The following is a 26,624-nucleotide window of genomic DNA, read 5'->3' on the forward strand; positions in this document are numbered from 1 at the left end:
ACTGTAACGGTGAGTCAGCGCCCAGCTCCCGCTCACTGTAACGGTGATTCAGCCCACTGAATCCAGGGATCAACAGAAATTGTTTCTCTCAAAGAATGTTGTCTGACTTTGGAACTCTCTGCCTCAGAAAGCATGCTGGGACGGTCACTATATCTTTACGAAGAACATAGATAGATTTCTGTTGGGCAAAAGAATCAAGGTCGATGAGAATGTGGGATTCGAACCTCAAACAGATCCGCCATGATCTTATTGAATGGTCGAATAGGATCGAGGGGCCGAATGCGCCGAATTCACAAAGGTGCAGTGGGTAGTGTCCCTGCCTCTAAGCCCTGAGTCTGAGTTCAAGTCTCATTTCAGGACCTGATGGCTAAGGCAGGTGCATTGATAAGGCAGACAAACAGATTGAGAATCACTGGCTGAAGTTTTTCTGTCCCTTGCCAATAAAAGGCGGTGAGAGCAGCAGAGCTTCCTCGTCAGCCATCTGACAGAAAGTACACTGGATCCTCTATCTTCACTGTCCATAGCTCCAGATTATAACACGTATACAAAAGTACATGTTTCCTCACCAACACCAGGCTCCCTGAGTGAACTGTAATATAACCAGTCACCGCTGTACCATAGGAAAGACGGGAACCACTTTGCAAATTGCCGATACTCATCACCCAAACACAGATTGATGGTAAGTAACCCCCACCTGCTGGTTTTGGTAGTGGTCTGCCCTTTGGTTTCTCCCAGTCTATCAGGAAGATCGATGCAGTGACCTGAACAATCAAGATGTGAATCAGCTCCAGTGCCTGAAAAGAAACCAAATATCTCAACATCAGGAGAGTATGCCTTCCTGACAGACTCTGTCAATAACAGGGGCATTGTGTGCTGCTTGTACCTCAAATTATTTACCACAAAGACCTCCCTATCCTGGCCCCACAGTCAGGCAGTACTCAGTAACAGATGTTGCTGGGTTCAAAAGCAAATCTAATGGTAGATTTGTTCTATAGGACAGGTTTTTGGATTTGAGCATTTTTTTGTTCGTTCATTCATTCAGGGGATGTGTGACTTGCTGGCCGTGCCAGTATTTATCGCCCATTCCCAATTGCCCTTGCGAAGGTGGCAGTTAGCTGACATCTTGAGCCATTGCAATCTATTTGGTATAGAGGCATCTTCAGTGCTGTTCGGAAGAGAATTCCAGGATTTTGTCTCAGCGATACTGAAAGAATGGTGATATATTTCCAAGTCAGGATTGTGAATGGCTTGGAGGGGAACATGGGTGGTGTCCCCATGTCCCCAGATGCCTTTGTCCTTCTAGATTGAAGCAGTGTTGCATTTGGAAGGTGTTCTCTAAAGAGCCTTGGTGAATCTTTGTAGGAAATATACACCATAATTCAGACATGGATCATTCAGGGCTGAACAGGACATTGGTTAGACCACCATTGGAATACTGTGTTCAATTCTGGTCTCCCTGCTTTCAGAAGAATGTTATAAAACTTGAAAGCGTTCAGAAAAGATTTACAAGGATGTTGCCAGCGTTGGAGGGTCTGAACCATACAGAGAGGCTGAATAGACTGGGGTTACTTTCCCTGGAGCATCAGAGGCTGAGGGTTGACCTTTTAGAGGGTTATAAAACCATGATGGACATGGATAGGGGTAAATAGACAAGGTTTCTTCCCTAGAGTGGGAGAGTCCAAAACTAGAGGGCATAGGTTTAAGGTGAGAGGGGAAAGATTTAAAAAGGACCTAAGGGGCAACTTTTTCACACAGAGATTGGCGCATGTATGGAATGAGCTATCCGAGGAAGTGGTGGAGGCTGGTATAATTACAACATTTAAAAGGCACCTGGATGGGTATATGAATAGGCAGGGCTTAGGTAGATATGGGCCAAATGCCAGCAAATGCGACTCGATTAATTTAGGATATCTGATCGGCGTGGACAGGTTGGACCAAAGGATCTATTTCCATATATCTCTATGACTCTAAAACTATGAGTTTGTTCAATTGGTTTCTGTCTTCAAAGTTGTAATCTTGTGTTGCTGTCCTTAACACAGAATCACTGCTCTTACACTGGTTTGGTAAGTAGCACAGATTCAATCTGCTTGACTATTTCAAACAGGTTTACTCAGCAGGCAAAATAATAACCCGCAATTATACAACAATTTGTAAGTCCATTCCTATTTGAACATGCTGATTGAACTTCTCATGGCTGCTGATCCTGTGGGGGTCACCCTGGTCCTTGGCTCATTCACAGATCCAGTTCTTAAAGCAGTGACACAGTATTCAGAATTAATATTTTCTCCAAAAACCCAATCACTTTGATCATCCCGAAAAGCATACAAAGACCCATTGGCATTCTCAGATTCAAGGGAAACCATATGGCATTCAGCTCATTAAGTCTGTATCAGCTCTTTAAATGAGCATCATTACCTAGTATAAATTTCCTGCTTCTTCCCTATATCCTTGCACATTATTTTTATCCAAATAAACATTCCATGCCCTCTTGAATGCCTCAATTCAATTCACCACCACCACATTTCCAGGCAGTGCATCCCATACCCTTACTACTGACTGTGTGTAAAGATTTCTCTTCATATCACCCTTCCACTTTTGCAAATCACTTTAAATCACTGCCCTCTCATTCTTGTGTTTTTTTTAAACAAATAGAAACAGTTTCTTGCTTTCTATTCAATCCAGCACACTCATGATTTTGAAATCCTCTATCACATCTCCTATTAAGCCTTCTCTTCAAGGAAATCCCGAGTTCCAACTTCTCCAATCAATCTTCATCAGTGATGTTTCTCCTCTCTGGAACCTCTCTTGTAAAGTGCTTCTGCACTCTCTCCAATGCATTTACATCCTCTCTACACTGTGGCACCCAAAACTGTACATAAAACTCCAGCAGAGGTCTAACGAGTGTTTAATATCATTCCTTTGTTCTTGTACTCACCTATTGCCCCTTAATAAAATGAGGATACTGTATATTTTATTTATTGTTGTCTCCGTCTGTCCTGCCATCTTCAATCATCTGTGCATATGTATACCAGGTCACTCTGCTCCTGCACTTCTCCTTGGAATTGTGCCCTCTATTTTATATTGTCTTTCAATGTTGTTATTACCAAAATGAACCACTTCAAACTCCTCTGTATCGAATCTCATTTGCCACCTATTCACCCATTCACCCCTACTTGTCTATGAGCTCCTGGAGTTCGACACGGTCGTAGAATCATAGAGTCACACAGCATGGAAATGGACCCTTCAGTTCAACCAGTTCAGGCCAAACATAATCCCAAACTAAACTAGTCCCACCTGCCTGCTCCTGGCCCTTATCCCTCCAAACCTTTCCTATTCATGTATTTATCTAAGTGTCATTTAAACAGTCCTCACTGTTTACAATTCTTTCAAGATTCATGTCATCTGCAAACTTGGAAATTATCCCCAGCACACCAAAATCTGGATCATTACCATATATCAGGAGAAGCAAGCTTCCCAATGTGCCTTACATTCTGTGATTTTGATTAAACAAGGAATCCTATACAATGTATTTTTGAGAAGAATCCTGTAATTTCTGTATAGATATATAAAATAGATAGGTGAGGCATTGAGAATACACAGACAGTAAAATGCCAACTGAAACATGCTCCCTCCTTCCTCACATAGACCCTTAATCACATTATATGATAAAATAAATGTGATAAATTGCAAATAGAAGAATCTCAGGGGAACGTACGGAGTATTCACAAGCCATTCTCCCACAGAATGGCTAGTTGTTAATTGGTGATAATTCCATAAGACTGTAAGATATAGGAGCAGATTTAGGCCATTCAGTCCATCAAGTCTGCTCCTCTGTTCAATCAAGACTAATATGCTTCTCGACCCCATTCTCCTGCCTTCTCCCCATAACCTTTGATCTCTTTACTAGTCAAGGAGAGTAATTTTCATTGACAGCTTAAAAAGACATCTACTGAAATCAGTTTTGAAATAGATTTCGTGGCTAAGGATATTGTTCTAATAAATGACAGGAGGGAAAGTGCAAGGCCCCATGTTAAACACTATGTACGTCATGCTGCACTGAGGAATCTAAGGCAACTCCCAGGAAGAAGTTCTTTAGAAATGAATGATGTTAACTTACCTTCAGCCCAAAGGCACAAGCCACATAGACGATGAAGTCAGTTTCAATCTTCCCACCAGCAGGGGGAAGTGTTACCTCAACTGTGGACTGCTGACCCTGTGGAAATAAATACAAAACCAGGATGAATGCATCACCAATAAATGCTCACATCCCACAGCCTTCCCTATACCTCCCTGTGCACAGACTGCGAGACACATTTGATCTGGATTTTTAAGGTTTGCCGAAGAAATGTCATTTGAACAAAGAGCTCGCCCCACCAAAACATCATTGGCTTAAATTTTATTTGTATATTCATAAGGATTTCTGGCATAATCACAGGCATTACATAGCAAAATTAGTGACTCCAATACTGTGAATGAGTACAATTAATATAATGAGATAAATAAACTTTTCCAAATTGCAACTTTTCAAGATCTCAGTGCTCCTGTTTTTGTATATAATCTTCATTGCTGGCTCTGCCTTTAGCTGCCTAAGCTCTAAACTCTGGAATTTCTCTTCCTTTCTGCCATCATTAATATTCATTTTAAGAAACATCGTTGGCTAAACTTGGGTACCCATCCTTACTTCCCCTTTTGTAGTGCCTTGGGGACGCATTCCTATGCTATAAGGCACTACATAAATGCCAGTTGCTATGGTGTCATCAACCTCCCTGGTAGCTGATGATGCAATTAGGACTTGAGGATGTGGAGCAGGGCGTGTGGAAGGATATATTTGCAGTTGGCACAGAGTACACCACAATGGTCACCTGGCAGCAGTACAAACTGTGTGCTGCCAGAGGTTCGCTCCATTAGTTTCAGCGAATTACGGAATTGGAACTATGCCAGTCCTCAGTGGATAGCATTACCGCTTCCCAGTCAAAAGGTTGAGAGTCGAAGCCCCAACTCCCGAGACCTGATCTCAAAAACTAGACTGACACTCTAACGTCAACACTGAGGCAATGCTGCCCAATCAGAAGTGCCGTTGTTGCATGAGATGGCAGACCAAGTCTCTGTCTGCACTCTCAGTTGAATTTCAAAAGGTCCCACGAAATTAGTTTGAAGACGAGCAGGGGTATCCTTCCCAATGTTTTGGTTAATACTTATCCCACACCCAACTGCGGTAGAAAACAAAATTATCTGATTGCCATTCTTGCTGTATGCAAATCAGACATAGAATCTCTACAGTGTGGAAGGAGGCCATTTAGCCCATTGAGTCAACACTGACTCTTTGAAGAACTTCCCATCCAGACCAAACCTATCTCTGTAACCCTGCATTTCCTGTGGCTAACCCACTTAGCCTGCTTCCCCCTGGACACTACGGGCAATTTAGCATGGCCAATCCACCTAGCCCGCACATCTTTGGACTGTGGGAGGAAATTGGAGCACCCGGAGGAAAGCCACGCATATACAGGAAGGACATGCAAACTCCTCACAGTCACTTGAGGGTGGAATCGAACCCTGGTCTCTGGCGCAGTGATACAGCAGTGCTAACCACTAAACCATCATGCTGCCCTGTGACATTATAACATTTCTGGAAGTACTTCTTTAGCTTTGTTTTTGAGATTCCTCAGGGTGTAAAAGGTGCTATATAATCTTTAGCATGCACTCCCCTTGTTGAGGGGGTGAGAGGTGAGATGGTGATAATAAGCAGTTCCCCATTACCTTGTAGACAATGAGCCAGTAAACACCTGTCCCAAACGTGACGAGGAAAAAGGTGTTAGACAGCGCACCGGCAAAATAAGCAAAGTACTTCACAATGGTCTGTATTAAAGCGAAAAGAGATAGTGAGGAACAAGACACAACACAACCACATCAAAATCAACTGGTACAGAATTGGTGAGAATGGGCCAATTTTTCTGTGTTGGTGGATGTGCATAAAGGATTAAAAGGTCCAATGGCAGGGACTGGAAGTGTAACAGGGCTCTGCCTGGGTAGATGTAGAATTATTTCACTCTTAAACCAAGTTCTTCTTAACAGTTCTGGATAACATGCTGCAACTCTGACCTCAGGAGATGCCTATCCAGTGAGTGGTTATGATCCACTCACTTCCCCCACCTCCCTCGTATTCTCTGCATTTACAATCCATCTGGCTGAGTCAGATTGTCAGATTAGTGCTGAACTTCAGCACCAGTCTATGTTGGGGCACTGTCCCTGGAGAGAAACTCATGTTTTTAGATGTAAAGCAGCTGTTTAACTCAGAAATCAGTAAAGGACTAAGAGACAAACTCTTGTCATTTACAAGCAAGGCTGAAGATGTTAAGACACTTTCTCCCAAGTGTATTAAAATTACAGATACGTGGCCAATAGTTAATGTTCCCATTTGCTTATGGGACATGGGTGTGACCGACCAGCATTTATTGCTCTTCCCTAATTGCTGTGGGGCTGGGGTCAAATGTAGGCCAGACCAGCTAAGGGTGGCAGATCTCCTTCCTTAAAGGTCGTTAATGAACCAGATGAGTTTTACAATAATTGATAGCGGGTTCATTGTTGCCATTAAGCTGGCATTTTAATTCCAGACTTTTTATTGAATTCAACTTTCACCATCTGCTGTGGTAGGATTTGAGCTCAAATAATTCTATTAGAATCACAGAATCCCTATTGTGTGGAAACAGGCTATTTGGCCCATCGAGTCCACTCCAAAGAGCATCCCACCCAGACTCAAGCCTCCCCCATCCTTGTAACCCTGCATTTTCCTATAGCTACTCACCCAGCCTGCATATACCTGGATACCATGACAATTTAGCACAGCCAACCCACCTAACTCGCACAACATAGGACTGTGGGAGGAAAACAGAGCACCTGGAGGAAACTCATATAGGCACGGGAGAACATGCAAACTCCACACACAGACAGTCACCCAAGGGTGGAATTGAACCCATAACCCTGGCGCTGTGAGGCAGCAGTGCTAAACACTGAGCCACCATACCACCACAAAAACAGCTAAAAACGGTTAAGATAATGTCCAGTTAGAAGTGGGATTGAGCAACAGAAGTGTAGGCAGGAAAGGTCAAATATTCAGTTGAACACAATCAATGCACAACCTGTGATGTATAAAGGCTGTATTTTGAGAAGTGTTGAGCCCAAAGGGTTTGCCTAAAGACCGACAGAATCAGAGCCCTTCAGCCGGACATTTCTCGAGCAGTGTTCCCCATTAGTGCCACTCACTTCTTAACCCAGGATCAGTCCTTACCTTGTGTCTGAGGGGAAGAATGTCTTCACACGGTATAAGCTTTCTACATGGGCAGCACTCTGAGGGACAGGATGGTCTACAACCAGAGGTTATGGTTCATGTCAGCACCAATGATACAGGAAGAGAGAGGAGAGCTTTGCAGTAAGATTTCATGGAGTCAGGAAAGACTTTAGCATTTCATAGTCATCATCTCGAGATTACTCTGGTGCCACGAGCCAGTCAGTCCAGGAATAAGAGGACAGTGCAGGTGAATACTAGAGAAACAATGAGTAAGGGAGCACGAGGTTATTGACTTGCTCGCCGAGCTGGTTTGTTCTCATTCAAGCCAGCTCGGTAAGCAAGTCAACAACCTCGCCCACAACCCGAGCAACAGATCTTTGCCAAAACTTTGAAGTAAGGGAGGATGTTAGATTCCTGCAGCATGGGGACTGGTTCTGGAGGAGATTGAACCTGCACAAGACAACATGACAAGACCGGAGCTATAACGTCACAGGGAGGGTTGTGAGCACTGTGGCTGAGGCTTTAGGGAAGAGAGATGGATATCTGAGCTTAAATTCAGAAAAGGACAGCAGCAAAGCTGGAATTGGAAAGCAGGGAATTAGTGAATGACCGTGAATAGCAGAGGAAAGAAATGTCCTCACAATGGAGAACAAGCGTTTGTGGAATGTACCTCAATGCAAGGAGCAGTGACTGAGTAAATAGATACTTGGATATATGTCAATGCTATTAGTTTAAAAGAAGGGCAGGAATAGCAGTTCAACATTCCTGGTCACAGGGTTTTCATGCAGGACAGCAAAAGGGTTGGGAGGGGTGTTAGAGGTGGTTGAAACATTGATTAAAGAAAGAAACAATGCTGTTGGATTTTGTGTGACTGCTAATTGCTTATGGATCTTGCTGTGAAAATTGGCTGTCACCTTCCGCACATTAAAACCATAACCTTAGTATGAAAGTACCTCATTGTCCATAAGTTGATTGGATACTTGCTGAGACTATGAGGAGCTCTACATAAATGCAAGTCATTTCTTTTTCAATGGAGGCATGCATTATATAGCAAGTTTAAGGCTGTACTTACCACCACATCTATAAATTCTAGTCCGCTCCTCCGTCTCCAGCTGCTTGTCTCCAGCATGGCAACGAAAACAGCCAGAGATCCAAGAACACCCAGGGCTATCTACACAGTGAATTAAGATTCAGCAAGTCAGAGGTGCTAAGGGCAAATTCAAGGAATCAGGAGATTTATGAAACATTGTTGATAGCAGGCTGATAGGATAACAAACTTGAATAATATAAATCATACGATCAAACATTTGCTTGGTAGTACAGAACTTGAACATTTTTGTAAATGCTTTTTCATCTTCCACTCAACAGGACAAATGCAAGAATACCAAATTTCAAACAATGACCACAATTTATTCTACGAGAAAAAGATACAAGTTAACCTTAACTTCAATTTCTCTCCACAGCAGCAGCCAGACCTACTGAGATTTTGCAGCAATTTATGTTTTTGTATCTTGAATTGATTGTTTGTGAAAGTAATGAAAATGATCTGCCTACCACACAACTGAGCAACATAGAGTGAATTTCACTGCTGCTGTGATTGATGTCTGGTACAGGATGTACATCCCAGTGAGAATCAAACAGCATGATCTTGTGGTTATGTGTAACAGGCACAGTACAGATTATATTCCACAAACCCAAAGCAAACCATCCACTGTTAGATGTAATTTCACAATTGGGCAGTACTTACTGTGCAATCCTGTGTGTGCTATGAGAGATTTATAGCCTTATGGACTCAACATTGCATTCAACCACTCCACAGTGTGTACAGAGAGATATACCCATAATGGACTATTAAGTTGTGGGATCTTGCTGTTCATGAATTGACTGGACTTGCTACTTGTATTTCATAAGTAGTTGAGTGGGTAAGAAGTGATAAATACATTGTTGGATTCTCTCCTGGAATACAGTAACTAATTTAAACTGCTCATGACGAGGTATTTAAAAAATAGAGTGTTCTGTTGATAGGAATGTGACGTAGAGTCAGAGTCCTACAGCACAGAGACGTGCCATTCGACCCAAACTGGTCCATGCTGACCAAAATGTCCATCCACCCTAATGCCATTTCCATGCACTTGGTCCATATCCTTCTAAACCTTTCCTATCCACGTATTCGTCCAAATGCCTTTTAAATGTTGTTAATGTACTCGCTACAACCACATCCGCTGGCAGCTCATTCCATATGCAGACCATTCTGAGCCATCACCCAGATATTCACTGTCAATTTGATTGGGTCTGGTGGTGATGAGCCTCCCCATATTCAGATCATTACTGAAGCTCCACACTGGGGCAAGGTACCAAAGGAGTAACCGATTTCCCAGCGAAGAGTCAATGTCTTCAGTGGATGTGGGTCAGAGAGACAATTACAGTGCAAAAGGAAAAGGCTTCAGTGTCACAGTGAGATGGCAAAATTGTGAGTCTTTGGAATTCCTTTCCTCAAAAGGCAACGGATGTAAAAATCTTCAAAACATATTCAAGTCAGAGCAAGTAAGATTCTTGATTAGCACATTCAAGGATTGTCAGGGGTGTGTAGGGATGCAGAGTTGAGGTTAAAAGCCACGATCTTACTGAATGGTAGCTTGAAGGGCTGAATGGCCTTCTCTTTCCCATATGTTTGTAACATGGCACTGTTCCATTCCTGGCAAGGGGCTGGATTTCAGTGGGATCTCTCTTATTGTAGGGAACCACTCCACAGGATTGGTCTCCCACATGAAACCACATCCAGCACAGGAGTGACATTTGGGGACAGGGACCAGGTAAATGATGGTGCTATGGGGGTTGATCTTTGGGGATGGAGGGTATGGGTTAGGAGGGGTGGGGGTCTGGGCCAAACGGGAAGCCTTGTCAGACTACAGGAGCACACCAGCTTCTCTCAGTCCCACAAAGGAAAGTTCTAGAACTACCTGAAAGAACTTTCCTATATTCAAGTCCAGTTACAGACAGAGCAGAAGAACATGAACAAATCTTCTGCTGTGACACTGGTTAAAACCCTATTGAAGTATGATTGATACATGAAGTGCTGACTTTCATAAATCTATGATACCTCACCAGGAAGTGGCTGCCTCATCTGCCTGCAAAACCCTACAGGTTACTTTAGGAATGGTAAGGGGCTTGTCAGTAAACCTTCTAATTTTTAACTGCAATCCTATCCCATTTCCACTGAGCCAAAAGGGTTAAGAACAACCACTAAGCACCATAACAACTATGACCTACGCTGACTATAACATCACAAAACATCCCAAGGTCTTTGACCGAAGCAAAAGTTACAGGTTTCATCAAACGTGTAAGAGGAACAAAACCGTGCGTTACAGTGATACTTGTTTACAGTAGGCACAAAGATAAGGACAGAGTCTGAAAGAGATAACTGTGAACAGACATTTGGCACGTGTTCAAGGCTGCAACATAATCCTGTGGTTTTAATGTCTCTTTATTGACATTACCCAAAGCCCTGACTGCCTGTTAATGCTCTGAGACATTATTTGCTCTCTGGGTTAACTATCAACTTTTTGGGTGATACGGTGGCTCAGTGGTTAGCCCTGTTGCCTCACAGCACCAGGGACCCGGGTTCGATTCTGGCCTCGGGCGACTGACTGTGTGGAGTTTGCACATTCTCCCCGTGTCTATGTGCGTTTCCTCCCACAGTCCAAAGATGTGCAGGTTAGGTGGAATGGCCATGCTTAATTGCCCCCATAGTGTGCAGGCTGGTGGGATTGCCAAGGATTTACAGGGATTGGGCAGAGGGGTGAGTCTGGTTGGGATGCTCTTTGGAGGGTTGGTGTGGACTCGATGGGCCAAATGGCCTGCTTCAACAGTGTAGGGATTCTATTCTTTTGTTGAGGTGAGCTGAATGCAAGAGCTTGAGAGGCTTGTGCACAAATCAGAGACAGATCTACAGAACCTCAGACGAAGCCTGCAATCCATACTCATATGCACTGAAGTCTCCACTATACCAAAGAAAAGTTATTCCTTCCCTCATGTATTATATGCATTTACTGCACAGTTTCACCTTATGCATTACTGTGAATTTGCAGGGTTTTTTTCTGTTATTGAAAAGATATTCACTGTCAATCATTTGCTAACAACGTTTCAGTACTATATTGTATCGAACAGTTACAAGTAAAACAAAGTCATTTAGAACTGAGGAATCAGGGAACGTACATTGAGAAATGAGGAAAATTGCTGGTAGAAAATTAAGAAGGAAACATGAACAACAGTGATCCTGAAATAACTAATCACAAGAAACAATCAGTTATGAAGTAAATAAATCACAAACATTCGGCATAAGCTCCCAGTGTTCCCATTCCCATTCATAATTCCCTGAGCTTTCGGATCCCAGAATCTGCACTCCAAATAATCTTGGAGGAAACATTTTTATCATTCAGAGAGTTGTGGGCCTTTGGAATTCCCTTCCTCAAAAGGCAATGGATGAGACTTTCAATATTTTTAAAGTCAGAGGTAGATAGATTCATGATTACCAAGGGGACAAAGAGTTGCAGGGATGAGGTAAAAATCAGATCAGCCATGATCTTGTTGAATGGCCAAGCAGGCTCGAAGGGCTGAACAGCCTTCTTTGGTTACCTGTTTGTTTGCTTGTCTTGTCAGATCCGAGGCTGCACACATCCTCCCAAACAATAACCATCTGCATTTATCAGCACTTTTAGGAAGTATCCCAAGGTGTGGTTTTCAAGCTAAACTTGGCATCGAGCCACATAGGGAAATATTAAGGCAGGTGAACAAAAAGCATGGTCAAAGAGGAGTATGAGTTGACCACTGAAGTTTCGAAAAAACCTTCCAAAAACAGGGATCAGTTTATACAGTTATTATATAAAATGTGTCAAGACAAGCAGTAATAAGGAAGGTAAATACTCAACCTATCTCCCTTTGATGAGACAGGAAAAATGTACACCACTTATGAGGGAAGGCAGCTAGGTCTGTTGGAGAGAAGGAATATTTTCAACCTTTCACTTGATATCCAGTTTGTCCTGATGTCTTGCAATAGACTTTTGTACCAAAATCATCACTTTCCACCCATCTAACAGCACCCAGGGAGGGAAATCTCCCATCATTACTGGGTCTGGCCTACAAGTGATTCCAGACCCACAGCAACAAGGCTGACTCTTCAATGCCTTCTGGGCTGTTAGGGACAGGCAGTAAATGCTAGTCCAGTCAACAATGCCCACATCCAATGAATGAATAAAAAATATACTGAATGTAAATTTTATTGCAAACGGTTGCGCTTTTCCCTCCCTCTCTATTATAATTTACCAAAAGGAAAACAACATGTTGATCTGTATTTGACTAATTGATCCATGTAGAACTCCAATAAAAAGTCACAGTGTTGCTTTCAGGTCAATCGAGAAATCCAGCATGCTCTGTATACATTAAAACTATTTGTTTATTCAACTCCCAATGGCCTTTTAATGTCCCTGGCTCAAGTTTCAGCAAACAACAAAATATCTGCAGGTTACAGCAATCCCCAGTGTTGTTGTGATATATGTACACACACCTCCACCCATACAGCCTTGTACACAGTATAATTTTACGGTGAACATTTTCCCAAGTGTTCTACGTGAAGGTCCTGGCCCAAAAAATTTCACCTGCACTTTTTTTTTGTCAATTCCCCACATGATTTCAATAAATGGTGCTTTTAAAAAAAAGTAAACCTTTATCTTTCATACAACTATAAAGCTTGATAATGTTTTCCCATAATTTAACTCGTATAATCACACTCCATTTCCAGATTTAAAAAAAAGTGTTAGTTTTGAAACTGGTAAAATTGAGGTAGCTGGAACAAATTATTCACGTAAAAGAGCAGGAGATGAGGGTGGGGCTCTCAAATTATATACTGAGTATAGACCTAAGTGTGCGCTTTGGTGCTGAATGGCATCATCTTCAAAGTTCCCTCTAATTCTCCCTGCCACTGCCTGCATCTTGGAGGACCGTGTGTGGCAGTAGCTTCCGGAAAGAAAAACTATGTCAGAACGCCAATGGGTGCGTGCAGAACCTTCCAGAAGCTGGGCAGCATAGAGAAGCTTTATGCCCGTCTTATATGCCCAGGTAACTTAAATACTGCGCCAACTTTTATAGATGCACCATAGACAGCATTCTATCTGGATACATCATGGCTTGGTACGGCAACATCTCTGCCCAGGACTGTAAGAAACTACAGAGAGTTATGAACACAGCCCAGACCATCACACATGCCAACTCCATCCATTGACTCCATCCACACTTCTCCCTACCTCAGAAAGGCAGCCAACATCAAAGACCTCTCCCACCAGGTTATAATCTCATCCAACCTCTTCCATCGGGCAGAAGATACAAAAACTTATTCGCACGTACCAACAGGTTCAAGTACAGCTCCTTCCCTCCCCCCACCCTATGTTTTTAGACTTCTGAAGGGAACTCTCAATTTTTAAATCTAATGTTGATCTCGCTCTTTGTGCGCCTTTATTGCAACTGTAACTTTGTATTCCTCGCTCTGTTCAATCATCCTCTGATCTTTGTATGGTATGATCTGCCTGTACTGCACGCAAAACAAAACTTTTCACTGCACTTAGGTACATGTGACAATAATAAATCAAATCAAATCAAATCGATGTGGTGGGATTCGAACAGCAACCTAGAGGAGGAGAAAAGAGGTCGAGGAGGTTATGGAAGGTATTCCAGAGTTTAAAGCCAAGGCAACTAAGAAGCAAAATTGCAGATGCCAAGACCTCTTTGCCTAATGCTCCAAGATCTCAGAACCTGGCCCCATTGTTTTCAGAACGCCCCCTCTGCAGTTTCACAGACTCTGGGCACCCTTCAAAATACTAGACCCTGAAACACCCACTCAGTGACTATCAAAGCCCAGAGTCTCCCTCCTGGGGCTCAAAAGCACATCAGGGCCCCAATAACACTTAGAGGGTCATTTCTCTATTCTTGTAAAACCGCAAAGTCTTCATCAATATGGGCTCTGCCAGATAAAAAATGGCATTTTTAAAAAAATTTTTACAATTATGTTCTAAAAATTCATCCTTCTATAGTTTGCAGACATCCTGCAGGGCCAGTAATTGCTGCCCATCTGTAATAGCCCCGGACTACAATTAAGAGTCAGTGATATTGCTGTGGGCCTGGAATCACATGTATGCCAAACCAGGCTCGGATAGCAGATTTCCTTCCCTAATAATGAACCAGATGAATGAGGGGACAATGATTTAATGGCATAAGCCTGATATAACCATGATCAAATCACAAATAACCTTATTGAGGTGACACTCTGAACTTTTGTAGATTAATAGCTGTATGTGCCTTTAACCTGTAAATAAAATGTTATTCTTCAAATGTACTTCGACGACAGATGTATTTAAGAGGAAATAAGACTCTGTCCCACATCAACCAGACAGGAGCACACCAGTTTTTGACGACAATTCATGGTCACTATTACCAATATCTACTTTCCCCTTTTTAATTAAATGAATTTTATGAAGTTCAATTCCATTAGCTACCACAGCGAGATTTGAACCTCTGTCTGCAGAGCACAGGTGTCTGGAGTGCTAGTCTAGTGACGTTACTACTATCCCACTGTGTCCCCACCAGCAGTCCTCTGAAAATGTTCCTTTAATTTTCAGCAAGTGTTCCACCAAAGTTATCTACAAGAGCAACATGGCTGAAAGGCAAAGAGATGATTATAGGGGCTGTGATGCGTTAACAGTGTCATATTCTAATTATCCTTCAATAAGATTAATGGATGGAATTAGCAAAAACTGTGGCTTCATCATAGTACTTACATCAGTGTCTCTCTTGTGTGCAAAATAGTTCATTTCATAATGCATAGCAAATGTCACCTAGAGGAGAAGACGACAAATAAGGAATCTTTCACAAAGCACTTGTCAGTTCCTACAGGTACACTGGGTAACCAAGGCAACAATCACTACAGAAGTAATTCCTTCCTGGTGTCAAGAGCACTCCACAGCTACAGATATAATGCCTTAAGTATCTTCCAGAAACGTTTTTTGATTTATTTGAAGCTTATTGAGCCCTTTTCAAATCACGATTTATTGCATTATGACCTCGTTTCAAAGACGCAAACTGAGCCAAATCAAGTTCCCACAGAAATGCAGTCTAATTCTCACTGCAAGATTCAGAAGAAATCTCACCATCCAGAGAGTAGATGCATTTAAGGGGGAGCCAGATAAGCACAAGGGAGAAATTAGAAGTTCGTTTTAGTGAGGTTAGATAAAGATGGGGGGAGATAGTTCATGTGAAGCATAAACACCACAGCAGACCAGATGGCCCATTTCTGCACTGCAAATTCTATGTAATTCGATGTAAAGGTGGCTGCTTTTGTTCACATGACTTGCTTTGTCTCTCCAGAAGCACTGAGGATATGAACTTTATCAAAATGATTGAATTATTTACTAATCTGTTTCAATCATAATTAACTTCTTCATTCAAGAATGAGACACAATGGAAGTGGCCTTTTTTTATTTGTTTATTTTGTAAATGTGTTTCCTCCTCAATCTAAAGGCACTGATGTCTACCAGAAGATCAGAGTCTAAGTGGTTAGACCCAGTAAACAATTCAACCCCAAAGGCCTCACAGTCAGATTGTTCCTATCCATATCCACAACCATTTCAACAACAGTGACAGAAGTAGAAAGGCTTTCCCCTCCATTGAGGCCTTGAGCTCAACTGAAACATCTCAGTTGGAGTCTCTGTGGAAGGCTTAGCAGACCAGCAATTTATTTTGGATTTCCTCCTTGGTGGAATGGTTTAGTATATTAGAGGTGCTACATAAATGCGAGTTGCTTATTGTTCTAACTTAGCTCCATGAGTCACTGCGATGGGTATCAGGAAGGATGGGGATGTAACTTGAATGTAACATGGCAATGGTTTTGGGTTAGGTTCTACTGGAAGCAGCAGCAGACCATTCAGCCCCTCAAACCTGCATCAACCTCCACACCATATTCCCACGGAATCCCCATTTCTCTTGGGGTCATCAGTAATCTATCAATCTCCATCTGGAATTTACTTAATGACTGAGTTTCCACAACCCTAAGTGTCAGGGAATTCTAAAGATTCACCACCATCGGAGTGAAGGTTCCTCCTCATCTAATCCTAAATGGCTAGCCTTTTATTCTGAGTTCAGTTCCCTGGTTCTAGACCTCACAGGCAGAGGAAATATCCTTTCTGCATCTACTTTGTCCTTTTTGTAATTTTCTATGTTTCTATTTGATCATCCCATTCTTCCGTATTTTAGACAATAAAGCCTGAACGCCATCAACCACTCCTTCAAAGAGTGGTCCCATCATCCCAGGCTTCCGTTTGATGAACCTCTGCTGCATTCCCTCTGCTGTAAGTTAATATTAATCCTTCCCTTGGTAAGGGAACGAGAAGTGCACAGGTGCAGTCCCGCCAGTGTTCTGTACAATTGAAGATTTCTTTGTTCTTGTATTCAAATCCTCTTCCAATAAAAGCAAGCATTCCATTTGCCTTCCAAATGACTTGTTACATCTGCATGCTAACTTTTAATGATTTTTGAAAGCGGGCATCTTGGTCCCTGTGGACATCAATCTCTCACCACTTGAGAATTTCACACTTATCCACATTATATTTATCTGACATCTCCTGTCCACTCCCTCAGTCTTCCAAAATCTCCTTGAAGCCTCTTGATATTCTCGTCACAACTCACCTCCCACCAAGTTTTGTATCATCTGCAAGCTCGGAAATATTGTAATTGACCCCATATACTGATATTTTCTAATCAACCTGTTCAGAGATATTATTACACACCTCTGGAGCAGTGGGACATGATCCTGGGCCTCCTGATGCAGAGATAGGAATACTACCACTGCACCACAAATGCCCTTTAGGTAAAGTCACCACAGTCCTGCTTTCTCATCAGAGCGAGAGACAACTGTGGTGGTTGAATCGGAGGGTCACCATACCTAAAAACGATGGGACAGGGTGACAAGGGACATCCTTCATGGCAACTTTGGCCAGTGCAAGAATTGAACCCAGACTGTTGGCATCAAAAACCAGCCATCCAGCCAAATGATCTTTGGCCCCACACCCAAATTATTGATGTAGATTATGAACAGCTCGGGCCCAAGCACTGAATTTTGTGAAATCCCACCGATCAAAGCCTGACAACCTAAGAATGAGCCATTTATTCCTACTCTTTGCTTCCTAATGGTTAGCCAATCCTTAATTCATATTCATCTTAAAGTATTTTGTAGACAACAAAGTAGATTTTAAATTGTAGTTCCTGTTATAATGTAGGAAATGCAGCATAGAATTTCACACAGCAAACTCCCATAAACAGGCAATGTCATGAAGATCTTATAATGCGCCATTGTGATGGTGATGAAGGCAGCATATTGGCCAGGACATTGATTATAACACCCCTCCAATTAGTCACAAAATCCTTTGATTTGAAGGGACAGTTTAATGGTTCATCAGAAAGATGGTGACTCCAAATGTGCAGAACTCCCTCAGTGCTGACACTGGAGATGGCTCATCACTTTGACCTCCTACTCATTCACCAGTTCAGAACTGAGGAACATCTACTCTTCTTGCAGTCCTCAGCCTTTAGAAAAGACAAACTTCAGTGAAAATTGCCAGACGGAACAATGATACGAGTGTTTATTTTTAACTTGTTCAAGTGACTTGGGCATTGCTAGCTAAGCCAGCATTTATTAAGCCTCCCTAATTGCTGTGGGTCTGGAATAACAGGCAGGCCAGATTATGTAAGGACGGCAGATTTCCTTCCATAAAGGAAATTAGTAGACTAGCTCTCTATTCCAGCTTTCTTAAAAAATTATTGAATTCAAACTTCACCCACTGCCTTCGTGGGATTTGAAGCTACATACCCAGACTTTAGCCTAAATATCTGGATTACTAATCCAGTCACACTACATGACATCACCACCTGTGCTGAACAAATTATGGTGATGAAGCTGGACCCACTGTGCACTGAACCGAAACATGAACATACTTGCGCCTCTGCGTGGAGATCTTGTACTTGAGCATACTGCACGGTGAGTAAAAACGGCGGTTCGCTGGTGGGGTTCTGAGTAGGAAGGTAGGTCCTGTCCAATGAAATATAAAGGATTAAAGTCAGTGGACAGACTCAGGTAGGGCTTCAGGTCTTGTCAAAATAATATTCCCGTGAGAAACAAAATCATTGGAACAACTACAGGTGCTTCAGCAAAACTCTTCACCATTTGGCATTGACTATGATCAAGATTACCCTGCCCCCCTCCACCTTCAAAGGCTCTGGGCTGTGCGATTATAAAAAGACGTGGAGGCACTGGAGAAGGTACAGGAATGGTTTACAACAATAATGGCAGAAATGTCATGTTACATCCATCAGGAAAGGATGGGTCCGCTTTCTCTTGGAAAAAGAAGGCTGAGGTCTTTAAAAAGATGAAAGGTTTTGATCAAGCAGACATAGTGAGCATGTGGGAAAAGAAAAACGAGAGGTCATCAATATTAGTTCATCAAGACAAAATTCAGCAGGACATTCAGAAGGAACCTCATTAGCCAGAAGGTGGTGGGATTGTGGGATTTAGTGCCATGGTCATTGTATCACAACATTGATTGCAGATTGGAGACAGTCCTATAGCTCAGAGACAGTCACATGACATTTAGGAACCTGCCACACCTTCAGTCACTCTCTCTGTGTCATGAAGTCAGTGAGCTATGTGTATGTCAAGTACAGTAACATCAGTAAGCACACAATCCAGACTGTGTGTGTAAGTCTGTGATATTGTAGTCTTGTACACAGTTAGTGTTGTAAATAAACTTCAAGACATCCACCTCACAAGAGCTCGGTTACTTGTGGTATACGTTTGTGGTACATGTTACTTAGTCTAAAATTGCAAACAGCATCAATAATGAGTGGTTGAGGTGAATAGCATAGATACATTTAGGGGAAAATTGATAGGTACACAACAGAGGGTTATGACGATAATTCATGAAGGAATGAGCAGAGAAGGCTTGAGTTGAATGTAAATGCTAACGTCAACTGATTGGACTGAATGTCTCTCTGTCTCATAATCAAACTAAACTTTTATAGAAATATCAACATCAAGTTGGCTATTCATCTTCAGAAAAAAGTACATTTCTCCTAAAAACTTTTTAAACCCCATCAAAACGTTAATGCCCAAGTGTGAGATAGGCCTGCTGACTCAGATAATGCTGTAGATTTTACTCTAGTCAATGCATTTACTAAAAGACCAGGTGAGCCCAAGTCTGAAACCCAGCAAGTGTTGGCAATGAGCATTTATCCTGCTTAAACTACAGGTAAAAAAGTTGATGTTAAGAAACGCTTTGGTTCCAAGCTATTTTATAAGTGGCTTGCACATTTTTCTTTCTGTGTAATTTTTTGAAATAGTTTTAGGGCTTTCAAATATTCATAATCCTTTCCTGAACATTAATCATTTGCAGAATTGCAGAAACTACCGGCAGTGTCCTCTGCAGAAAATAAACAGCAAATATCAACAATAATGCGCAATAATTGAACACCATGGCGCACACACGACAGCATCATAGAGGTCGGAAGGCAATCACCATGTATTGTTTAGTTTTTAAAAATTTATTCCTTGGACGTAGGCACAACTGGTTGGATGTAGAGATGCTGCAGTCACAGTCAACACAATGTGGAGCTGAAGGAACACAGCATGTCAGGCAGCATCAGATGAAAACACTTCTGATGAGGGGTCCCAACCCGAAATGTCGACTTTCCTGCTCCTCTGATGCTGCCTGACCTGCTGTGTTCCTCCAGCTGCACGCTGTGTTGACAATGGCTAGATGTACACCTATTCCTATTTGCCCTGGAGAAGGTAACGATGAGCTGCCTTCTTGAATCGCTGCAGTCCATGCGTTGACTGTAGGCCCCCAGTGCTGGCATTAAAGAAAGTGATACACTGTGTCACAATGGCACAACGGCGCCACCTGAAAACTAGAGGAGCAGCATCTCATATTCCGCCTTGGGAGCCTACAACTAATGGTTTAAATGTGGACTTTACTAGTTTCAAAATCTCCCCACCCCGGTCTTATCCCATGTCCAAGCCTCCCTCTCATCCCCACCTCCTTGATCTGACACAACCTGTCCATCTTCTGTCCCACCTATCCGCTCCTCCCACTCACTGACCAATCCCCACCACTGCTTACCTGCACTCACCTATCACCATCCCACCTACCTTCCCCAGCCCCACCCCTCCTCTCTCTATTTATTTCAGAGCTCCCTTCGCCCTCCCCCATTTCTGAAGAAGGGTCCCGACCCAAAACATCAACTTTCCTGCTCCTCTGATGCTGCCTGACCTGCTGTGTACCTCCAACTCCACACTTTATTGTGTCCCTGACTCCAGCATCGGCAGTTCTTACTATCTCTGAGTGATACATCTTTGCTGGTCACAGGAAACCTGGGTGTGTCAGTCACACTTTGATCTCACTACACTTCTTTCTCTCTCTCCCTCCCTAGGTGCTAGAAATCACATATTTGGTTAGTACCAGTGAAGAAACCTTGGTGAGTTGCCAAATTCAATGACCTTTTGAACTACTGAAATGCATTCTTGCAGCAGGGACGAGGTTACACATCTGTTTAGCAGTTTCATAAAAGCATCTACATGTTATGTCTTACCAGCGTCCAAATCAATTCAGCACAAGTCTAGAGATGTCACATTTTGATTGCACCTTGTGTAGACATTAGCCAGAAACAGGGGCTTAGGGACAGCAAAGTGGGAAACCTGTACTGAGGCAAGTTTGTTCAGCTTTTCACCATTTTGGGGAAATCTGTGCAGCTCTTAATTAGTCTTCATTTGTCACCAATGTATTCAGTCATTGAGGCTTTGGGTTATCCTCACAGGAGATGGGGATTGTATGGAACATTTCTCGAGATTGTACATGGAGATAGGAGCCACAATTCTTTTGGGAAAGTTTTTTACTGACCAACATGAATTGTAGTTGGGAGCTTGGGCTGAAGGTTCAGATAAAATCCGCTCAGCAGCAGTCTTACACACCGAGCAGGCCACTGCATCCCACCCCTCACTCAAACAGGACAGCCCCTCCTCAATGAGGCCAGGCCAACCCTTCACGGTTATCTCCCCACCCCATCATCCAACTCAAACATGTCACACACCCACTGCCAACCAACCCTCCCCCATCCAAAACAGGTCTCACACCCCACTCAAACAGGTTACCTCACTTCTCACCCCCACCTAAGACAGGCCTCCTCCCACTCACACATGCCTTCCCATCCAGAGACTGGCTAATTGCAGGATCTCTGATTCAGTTATATCAGCATCGTGGGCCACCAGCTGTATTCTGCCAGGGTTTCTAAGATAGCACTGGCTAAACCAGGCCTGACCTGCTCAGAGCGTACTCCTAACAATGAGTGGGGATAATGTAGAGGTGGGTTGTGGTGATTTCAGGTGATGTGGCTGTGACACCTTCCTTTTGCAACTAGCTCCACGCAAGACAGCCTCCTGCAAGGGGTCAAATGGGTTACTCTCTGCTCTGAGATAGTAAGAACTGCAGATGCTGCAGTCAGAGATAATGCAGTGTGGAGCTGGAGGAACACAGCAGGCCAGGCAGCATCAGAGGAACAGGAAAGCTGACGCTTCAAGTCAGGACCCTTATACTCTCTGATCTGCCGTTTTTAGGGACAGCGATTGTCTCTCTTGCAACTTCATGAGCCCATTCCAGCTCAGATCCCTCGATTTCCAGAAATTAATCCACAAAGGTGATGGTGCTGACACTAATGGCTGGCCATGGATCATAGAATCATAGAATCCCTACAGTGTGGAAACAGGCCATTCACCCCATCGAAGCCCTCTGAACAGCATCTCACCAGATCCCCCCTGTCCGTGTAACCCTGCATTTCCCATGACTTATCCACCTGGCCTGCACATCCCTGTACACTAGGGGCAATTTAGCATGGCCAATCCACCTAACCCACACATCTTTGGACTGTGGGAGGAAACCGGAGCACCCGGAGGAAACCCAAGCAGACACGGGGAGAATGTGCAAACACCACATAGACAGTCAACAACCCCGGGTCCCTGTCGCTGTGAGGCAGCAGTGCTAACCACTGAGCCACCGTGTCACCCATGAATGCGGGTGATTTATCACACTAGCAAATGATATCATTGAAAAGGGTGGGCAGCACTCCCTTGGTACTGCACTGGAGCACTCCTTTGTGAACTAGAGATGGTTTCCAATTCTGTGGGTGCAGACTGAGGCCACTACAGCTGCTGTACATAGGCGGCACTTTGTGGACAGCGTTGTACAGTAAAGGGCATGGATAGGCTCACCAATCACATCTCATCACATCACATCCAGAATGGGAAGAAGTGGCGTAAAACTGTGGCGGATCAGAGAACTGAACATCTCATTATTGAGGCACCGAGCAAACTAAAGCCTCAGACAGAAGAATCCCGCGCTGGAATCTTTCAATGGTTGCTTCCTCACCTGAGTACAATGTCTTTCGCGTAGGTGACAGAGTCTGTTGGGTTACTGAGACTGCTCCTCCTTCCTGTCAAGCCATCTACCAAAAAGAATCTCCGAAATTCTCCTGCAAGCAACAAGAAACCTCCTATTTTTATAACATGACGCCCAGAGTGCCCCCACAACCAATTAGATACTTTTGAAGGGTCTAGTCACTGACCCCACCCGTAAGGCAGGAAACACGGCAGCGAATTGTACACAGCAAGCTCCCGCAGATAGCCACAACCAGATAATCTGTTTCTGTGATGATTATCGAGAAGTAAATGTCGGACCCTGGGAGTAACTCGCTTGCTTTTCTTCAAAGTAATGCCACAGGATCTTTTACGTTTGCCCAGGTGAGAAATTAGGGTCCTCGGGCTAATACCTCATCTGTTAGACAGCACCACGTGACAGTACAGCACTCCCATAGAACTGCATCAAGTGCCAGCCCGGATTCTGTGTCTAAGTCTGCAACTCAGAGATCAGAATGCTATTAACCAAACAAGTTTTTTGTTTAAATTCATTCATGGTGTCACTAGCAGGGCCACCATTTATTGCCCGTCCCTGGTTACCTTTGAGAAGGTGGTGGTGAGCTGCCTATTGATTAGGTCTTTAGCGGAGTTTAGTAGAATGAGAAATGACCCCATTCAGACGCATAAAACTCTACACAGCTTGACAGGGTTTCTTCAGTATTCTTTTCTCCAGTGCTGCTTTTCCCACGTGGAGGATACAGCCTGCAATCTGATTGGCATTTACAGATGGCATTAGCAGTCATGGCTGTTCTAAGCTGGCACAACATTCAGCTCCTGTCAACGTGGCTTTAAACTGTACCACCCGTTTTTTTTTTAAACTGTCGTCTTTCCAGGTTGAAAGCTCTGACAGAGCTCGGAAAGAATTCATATTTGTAAAAATGATCTCTCAAGCTGGTAGACTGTTGTAAAAATCTATTGGTTCAATTCATTTCCAAAAATATCCATGACCATTACCCAACAGGAGGCTCAACCAAGTTTCTGAAGTGGCCCAATCGCCCAATCAACTCAGGGCAACCTAGGATAGGCAATAAATGCCAGTGAGATTGAATAAACTTCTCAATAATTGAATAAACATATGAGCAGTGCCCAGGTTGCAAACAGGTTCTGTTCTTGAGTCCATTCGCAAGTTGATTAATACGCACCCTGACTGGGAACATGATGCAGAGACAATATAAAATAGATGTATGAGGAAGCATTTGTACCATCAGATCTTTAAAATTACGCCCTTGTGTGGGATCACGTTTATAAGCATGAGTATTCTTAAGTCAGACATTCATAAACTGGGAACCCCCTGTTGCTGTAAATTATCCAACAAGCAAAACAACCAGGTTAATTTGGAATAAAAAAAGACACATTAATCTGCCCAGGAACAGTCAATTAATTCCCAGTACTGAAGCAATCGAGAGCAACTAACTCACCACAAAAGCAAGAATCCACTCTGCAATTCCTACTTCCCAACTACACCTCCCCCATCCTGGTACAATTAATACTCTGGCTACTTTTATACGCTCTGAAATAACTCCAGAGAGGCTGGTATGCCGTCACCTAGTCACCCTTTATTTACATGTGGAGAGTTCTTGACACTGATCGAGCTCCGTCAGAGCCAGCTCTCAGACTGAATAGGATGTCTGACACTCCTTATCTGTCAGCCAGGGCGCCCTGACTGGACCAGATTAATGGCCTCAATCAGGGAACTCTTTTCTATAGGATCCACCTGGCTGACCTTGTTAAAATCACAACATGCTCCTAATGGGATGTCTACCTTATCTATTCAATGGGCTCTCTGAGATGTCAAAAGGAGAAGTGAGGTGTCCCTTGCAGCAGATCTTGTTCGGCAAGTTGCAATGGTGCAGTGAAATTAGGTAGAGTTCATACGTACTCCTCCCCTTTCTGAATCTCTTGTGTCTACTGCACTGAGGATCCAAAAAGGACAGCCACAGGTACAGAGATGTTTGCCCCAGAATGGTTCAAACTCAGGAGCAAAGCATACGATATGACCACTGGCTATAATCACCCTTGGCTCATCCTTCATCCTCTAATAATGGAATGGGTTGTCACACAGTACATGCTGAGTGTCAATTTAGTTAAGTGCTGTCAACCGTCTTTGAGGAAGTTTGGGAACTGGCATCACTGCTATTGGTTCAGTGATGAAATGATGGTTCTTTAATGGTCTGGAACTTCAGATCCTGCAAGTTCTGCTGAGTTTCTCCAGCAATCTCTGTTTTTATAGCAGCTGATACTCTCTATATTTAGTTCACTAGAACTCTTGTCCCCAGTGACACCATCCATCTAGTCAATGACTTTTAGTGAACTAAACGTAGAGGCTATTAGCTGCTACAAAACAAGAGAATGCTGAAGAAACTCAGCAGGATTGGCAGGATCCAAATTTCCAGAATTCTGAACAGTCATTTTTGGAATTGAAACATTAACTTTGTTTCTCCCTCCACAGATGCAGTCAGACCTACTGAGTTTCTCTAGCATTTTCTGTTTATATTTCAGATTTCCAGCAATGGCAATAATTTCCTTTGAGTTGAGTATTAGTTGCTGTTTTCCAGAATGGTCTGATGAACAGGGAGCTGTTTGTAACCTCCAGATGGTCCTTCCTGCATTTGAGATGACTCATCAAGAACTTTGTAAATTACTTCACAGGGTGTTACTGGTTGCCCTTTCACTGAGTGGTTTGCTTGGGCATTTCAGAGGGCAGTTGAGAATCAACCACATTACTGTGGGTCTGGAATCACACATAGGCCAGGCCATATAAGGACGGCAGATTTTCTTCCCTCATGGGCACTAGTCAACCAGATGGACTTTTACAACAATCAATGATAGTTTCTTAGTCAGCATGACTGGTGTGATTGGATTTGAAGCCTTGTCACCAAAGCATTAGCCCAGGCCTCTGGGCTGTTTGTTCAGCGACGTCATAACTATATTAGCATCACCCTTGTCAGCTAATGTCATCCAGAAAGCAGCCAAATGCCTGAAAGTGGGCTCCTGGTTCAAAAGGTAAGAGGGCATCAGAGAGTGATTGAACACCATGACTTACGTATATCGTTCTTGTCTAGATTCAGATTGCGTATAGGGATGGGCCAGACCTTCTGCTGTCCTTGACTATCGTTGAACAGGAGAAACAGCTCGTAAAGGACAGGCTCTGGGAATCGACTGAGAAGATCTGAGATCTGAATCTTGCACTGCAATAAAACAATAAGATTCACTCGCTCCTGAACGCTGCCTCCAAGTTCTACTTCCATTGTTCAAGAAATCATTTCCACAATTTGTCAGTTTGGATTAAACAGGCTTAAAGGCATTTAGACAACACAGTTTGACTATGAAATGATACTGAGCTACTTTAACGATTTAAATGTATGACACTGACTGCAATGTATTTTGAGATTGGCCAATTCATGTGCATGACCTGGTCAACTGGACAGCTACAGCTTGGAAAACTTATCAGTGCCATTGGCAGAGACAGTCACTGACACGGCAGCACTCAGGAGACCTCAGGGAATTCCACGTTAAGTAAATGAAAAATATACATTTCAGGAGACCAAATGTTGGGACAAATCCCACACTCTTTTCCCTATTTCCACTCCCCCCTCTCCTCACCCACGCCCCCTTTAGCTCTTCACTCCCACCAGCTCCAGCCCCAACCCAGAGAGCTGGTTTAGAACTGGACCCATCCAAGGTCCCCTTGTTGGGACATTCCAGCTCCAATGACACCCCCCAGTCACTGGGGGTGACCTCCTCCATGAATCAGGAGGACTCTCCATGAAGCAAGGGGTA

At 43.2% G+C, this 26,624-nt stretch overlaps 1 protein-coding gene across 1 annotated transcript in view; it reads right to left on the bottom strand.

Annotated features, from left to right (window-relative positions):
• Positions 1-26,624, bottom strand: part of LOC109914370 (meckelin-like) — an 89,072-nt gene that overhangs the window by 27,682 nt on the left and 34,766 nt on the right. The window contains exons 12-19 of the mRNA XM_048606057.1: positions 25,888-26,032; positions 22,798-22,900; positions 18,320-18,413; positions 15,112-15,168; positions 8,358-8,456; positions 5,758-5,856; positions 4,118-4,213; positions 695-794 (exon numbers count right to left, since the gene is read on the bottom strand). Coding sequence (XP_048462014.1) covers positions 695-794; positions 4,118-4,213; positions 5,758-5,856; positions 8,358-8,456; positions 15,112-15,168; positions 18,320-18,413; positions 22,798-22,900; positions 25,888-26,032 — 793 coding nt within the window. The remainder of the gene's footprint in view (positions 1-694; positions 795-4,117; positions 4,214-5,757; positions 5,857-8,357; positions 8,457-15,111; positions 15,169-18,319; positions 18,414-22,797; positions 22,901-25,887; positions 26,033-26,624) is intronic.

Source organism: Rhincodon typus, chromosome 15, assembly GCF_021869965.1.
Source record: "Rhincodon typus isolate 14 chromosome 15, sRhiTyp1.1, whole genome shotgun sequence".
In the NCBI taxonomy this organism is placed as follows: Eukaryota; Metazoa; Chordata; class Chondrichthyes; order Orectolobiformes; family Rhincodontidae; genus Rhincodon; species Rhincodon typus.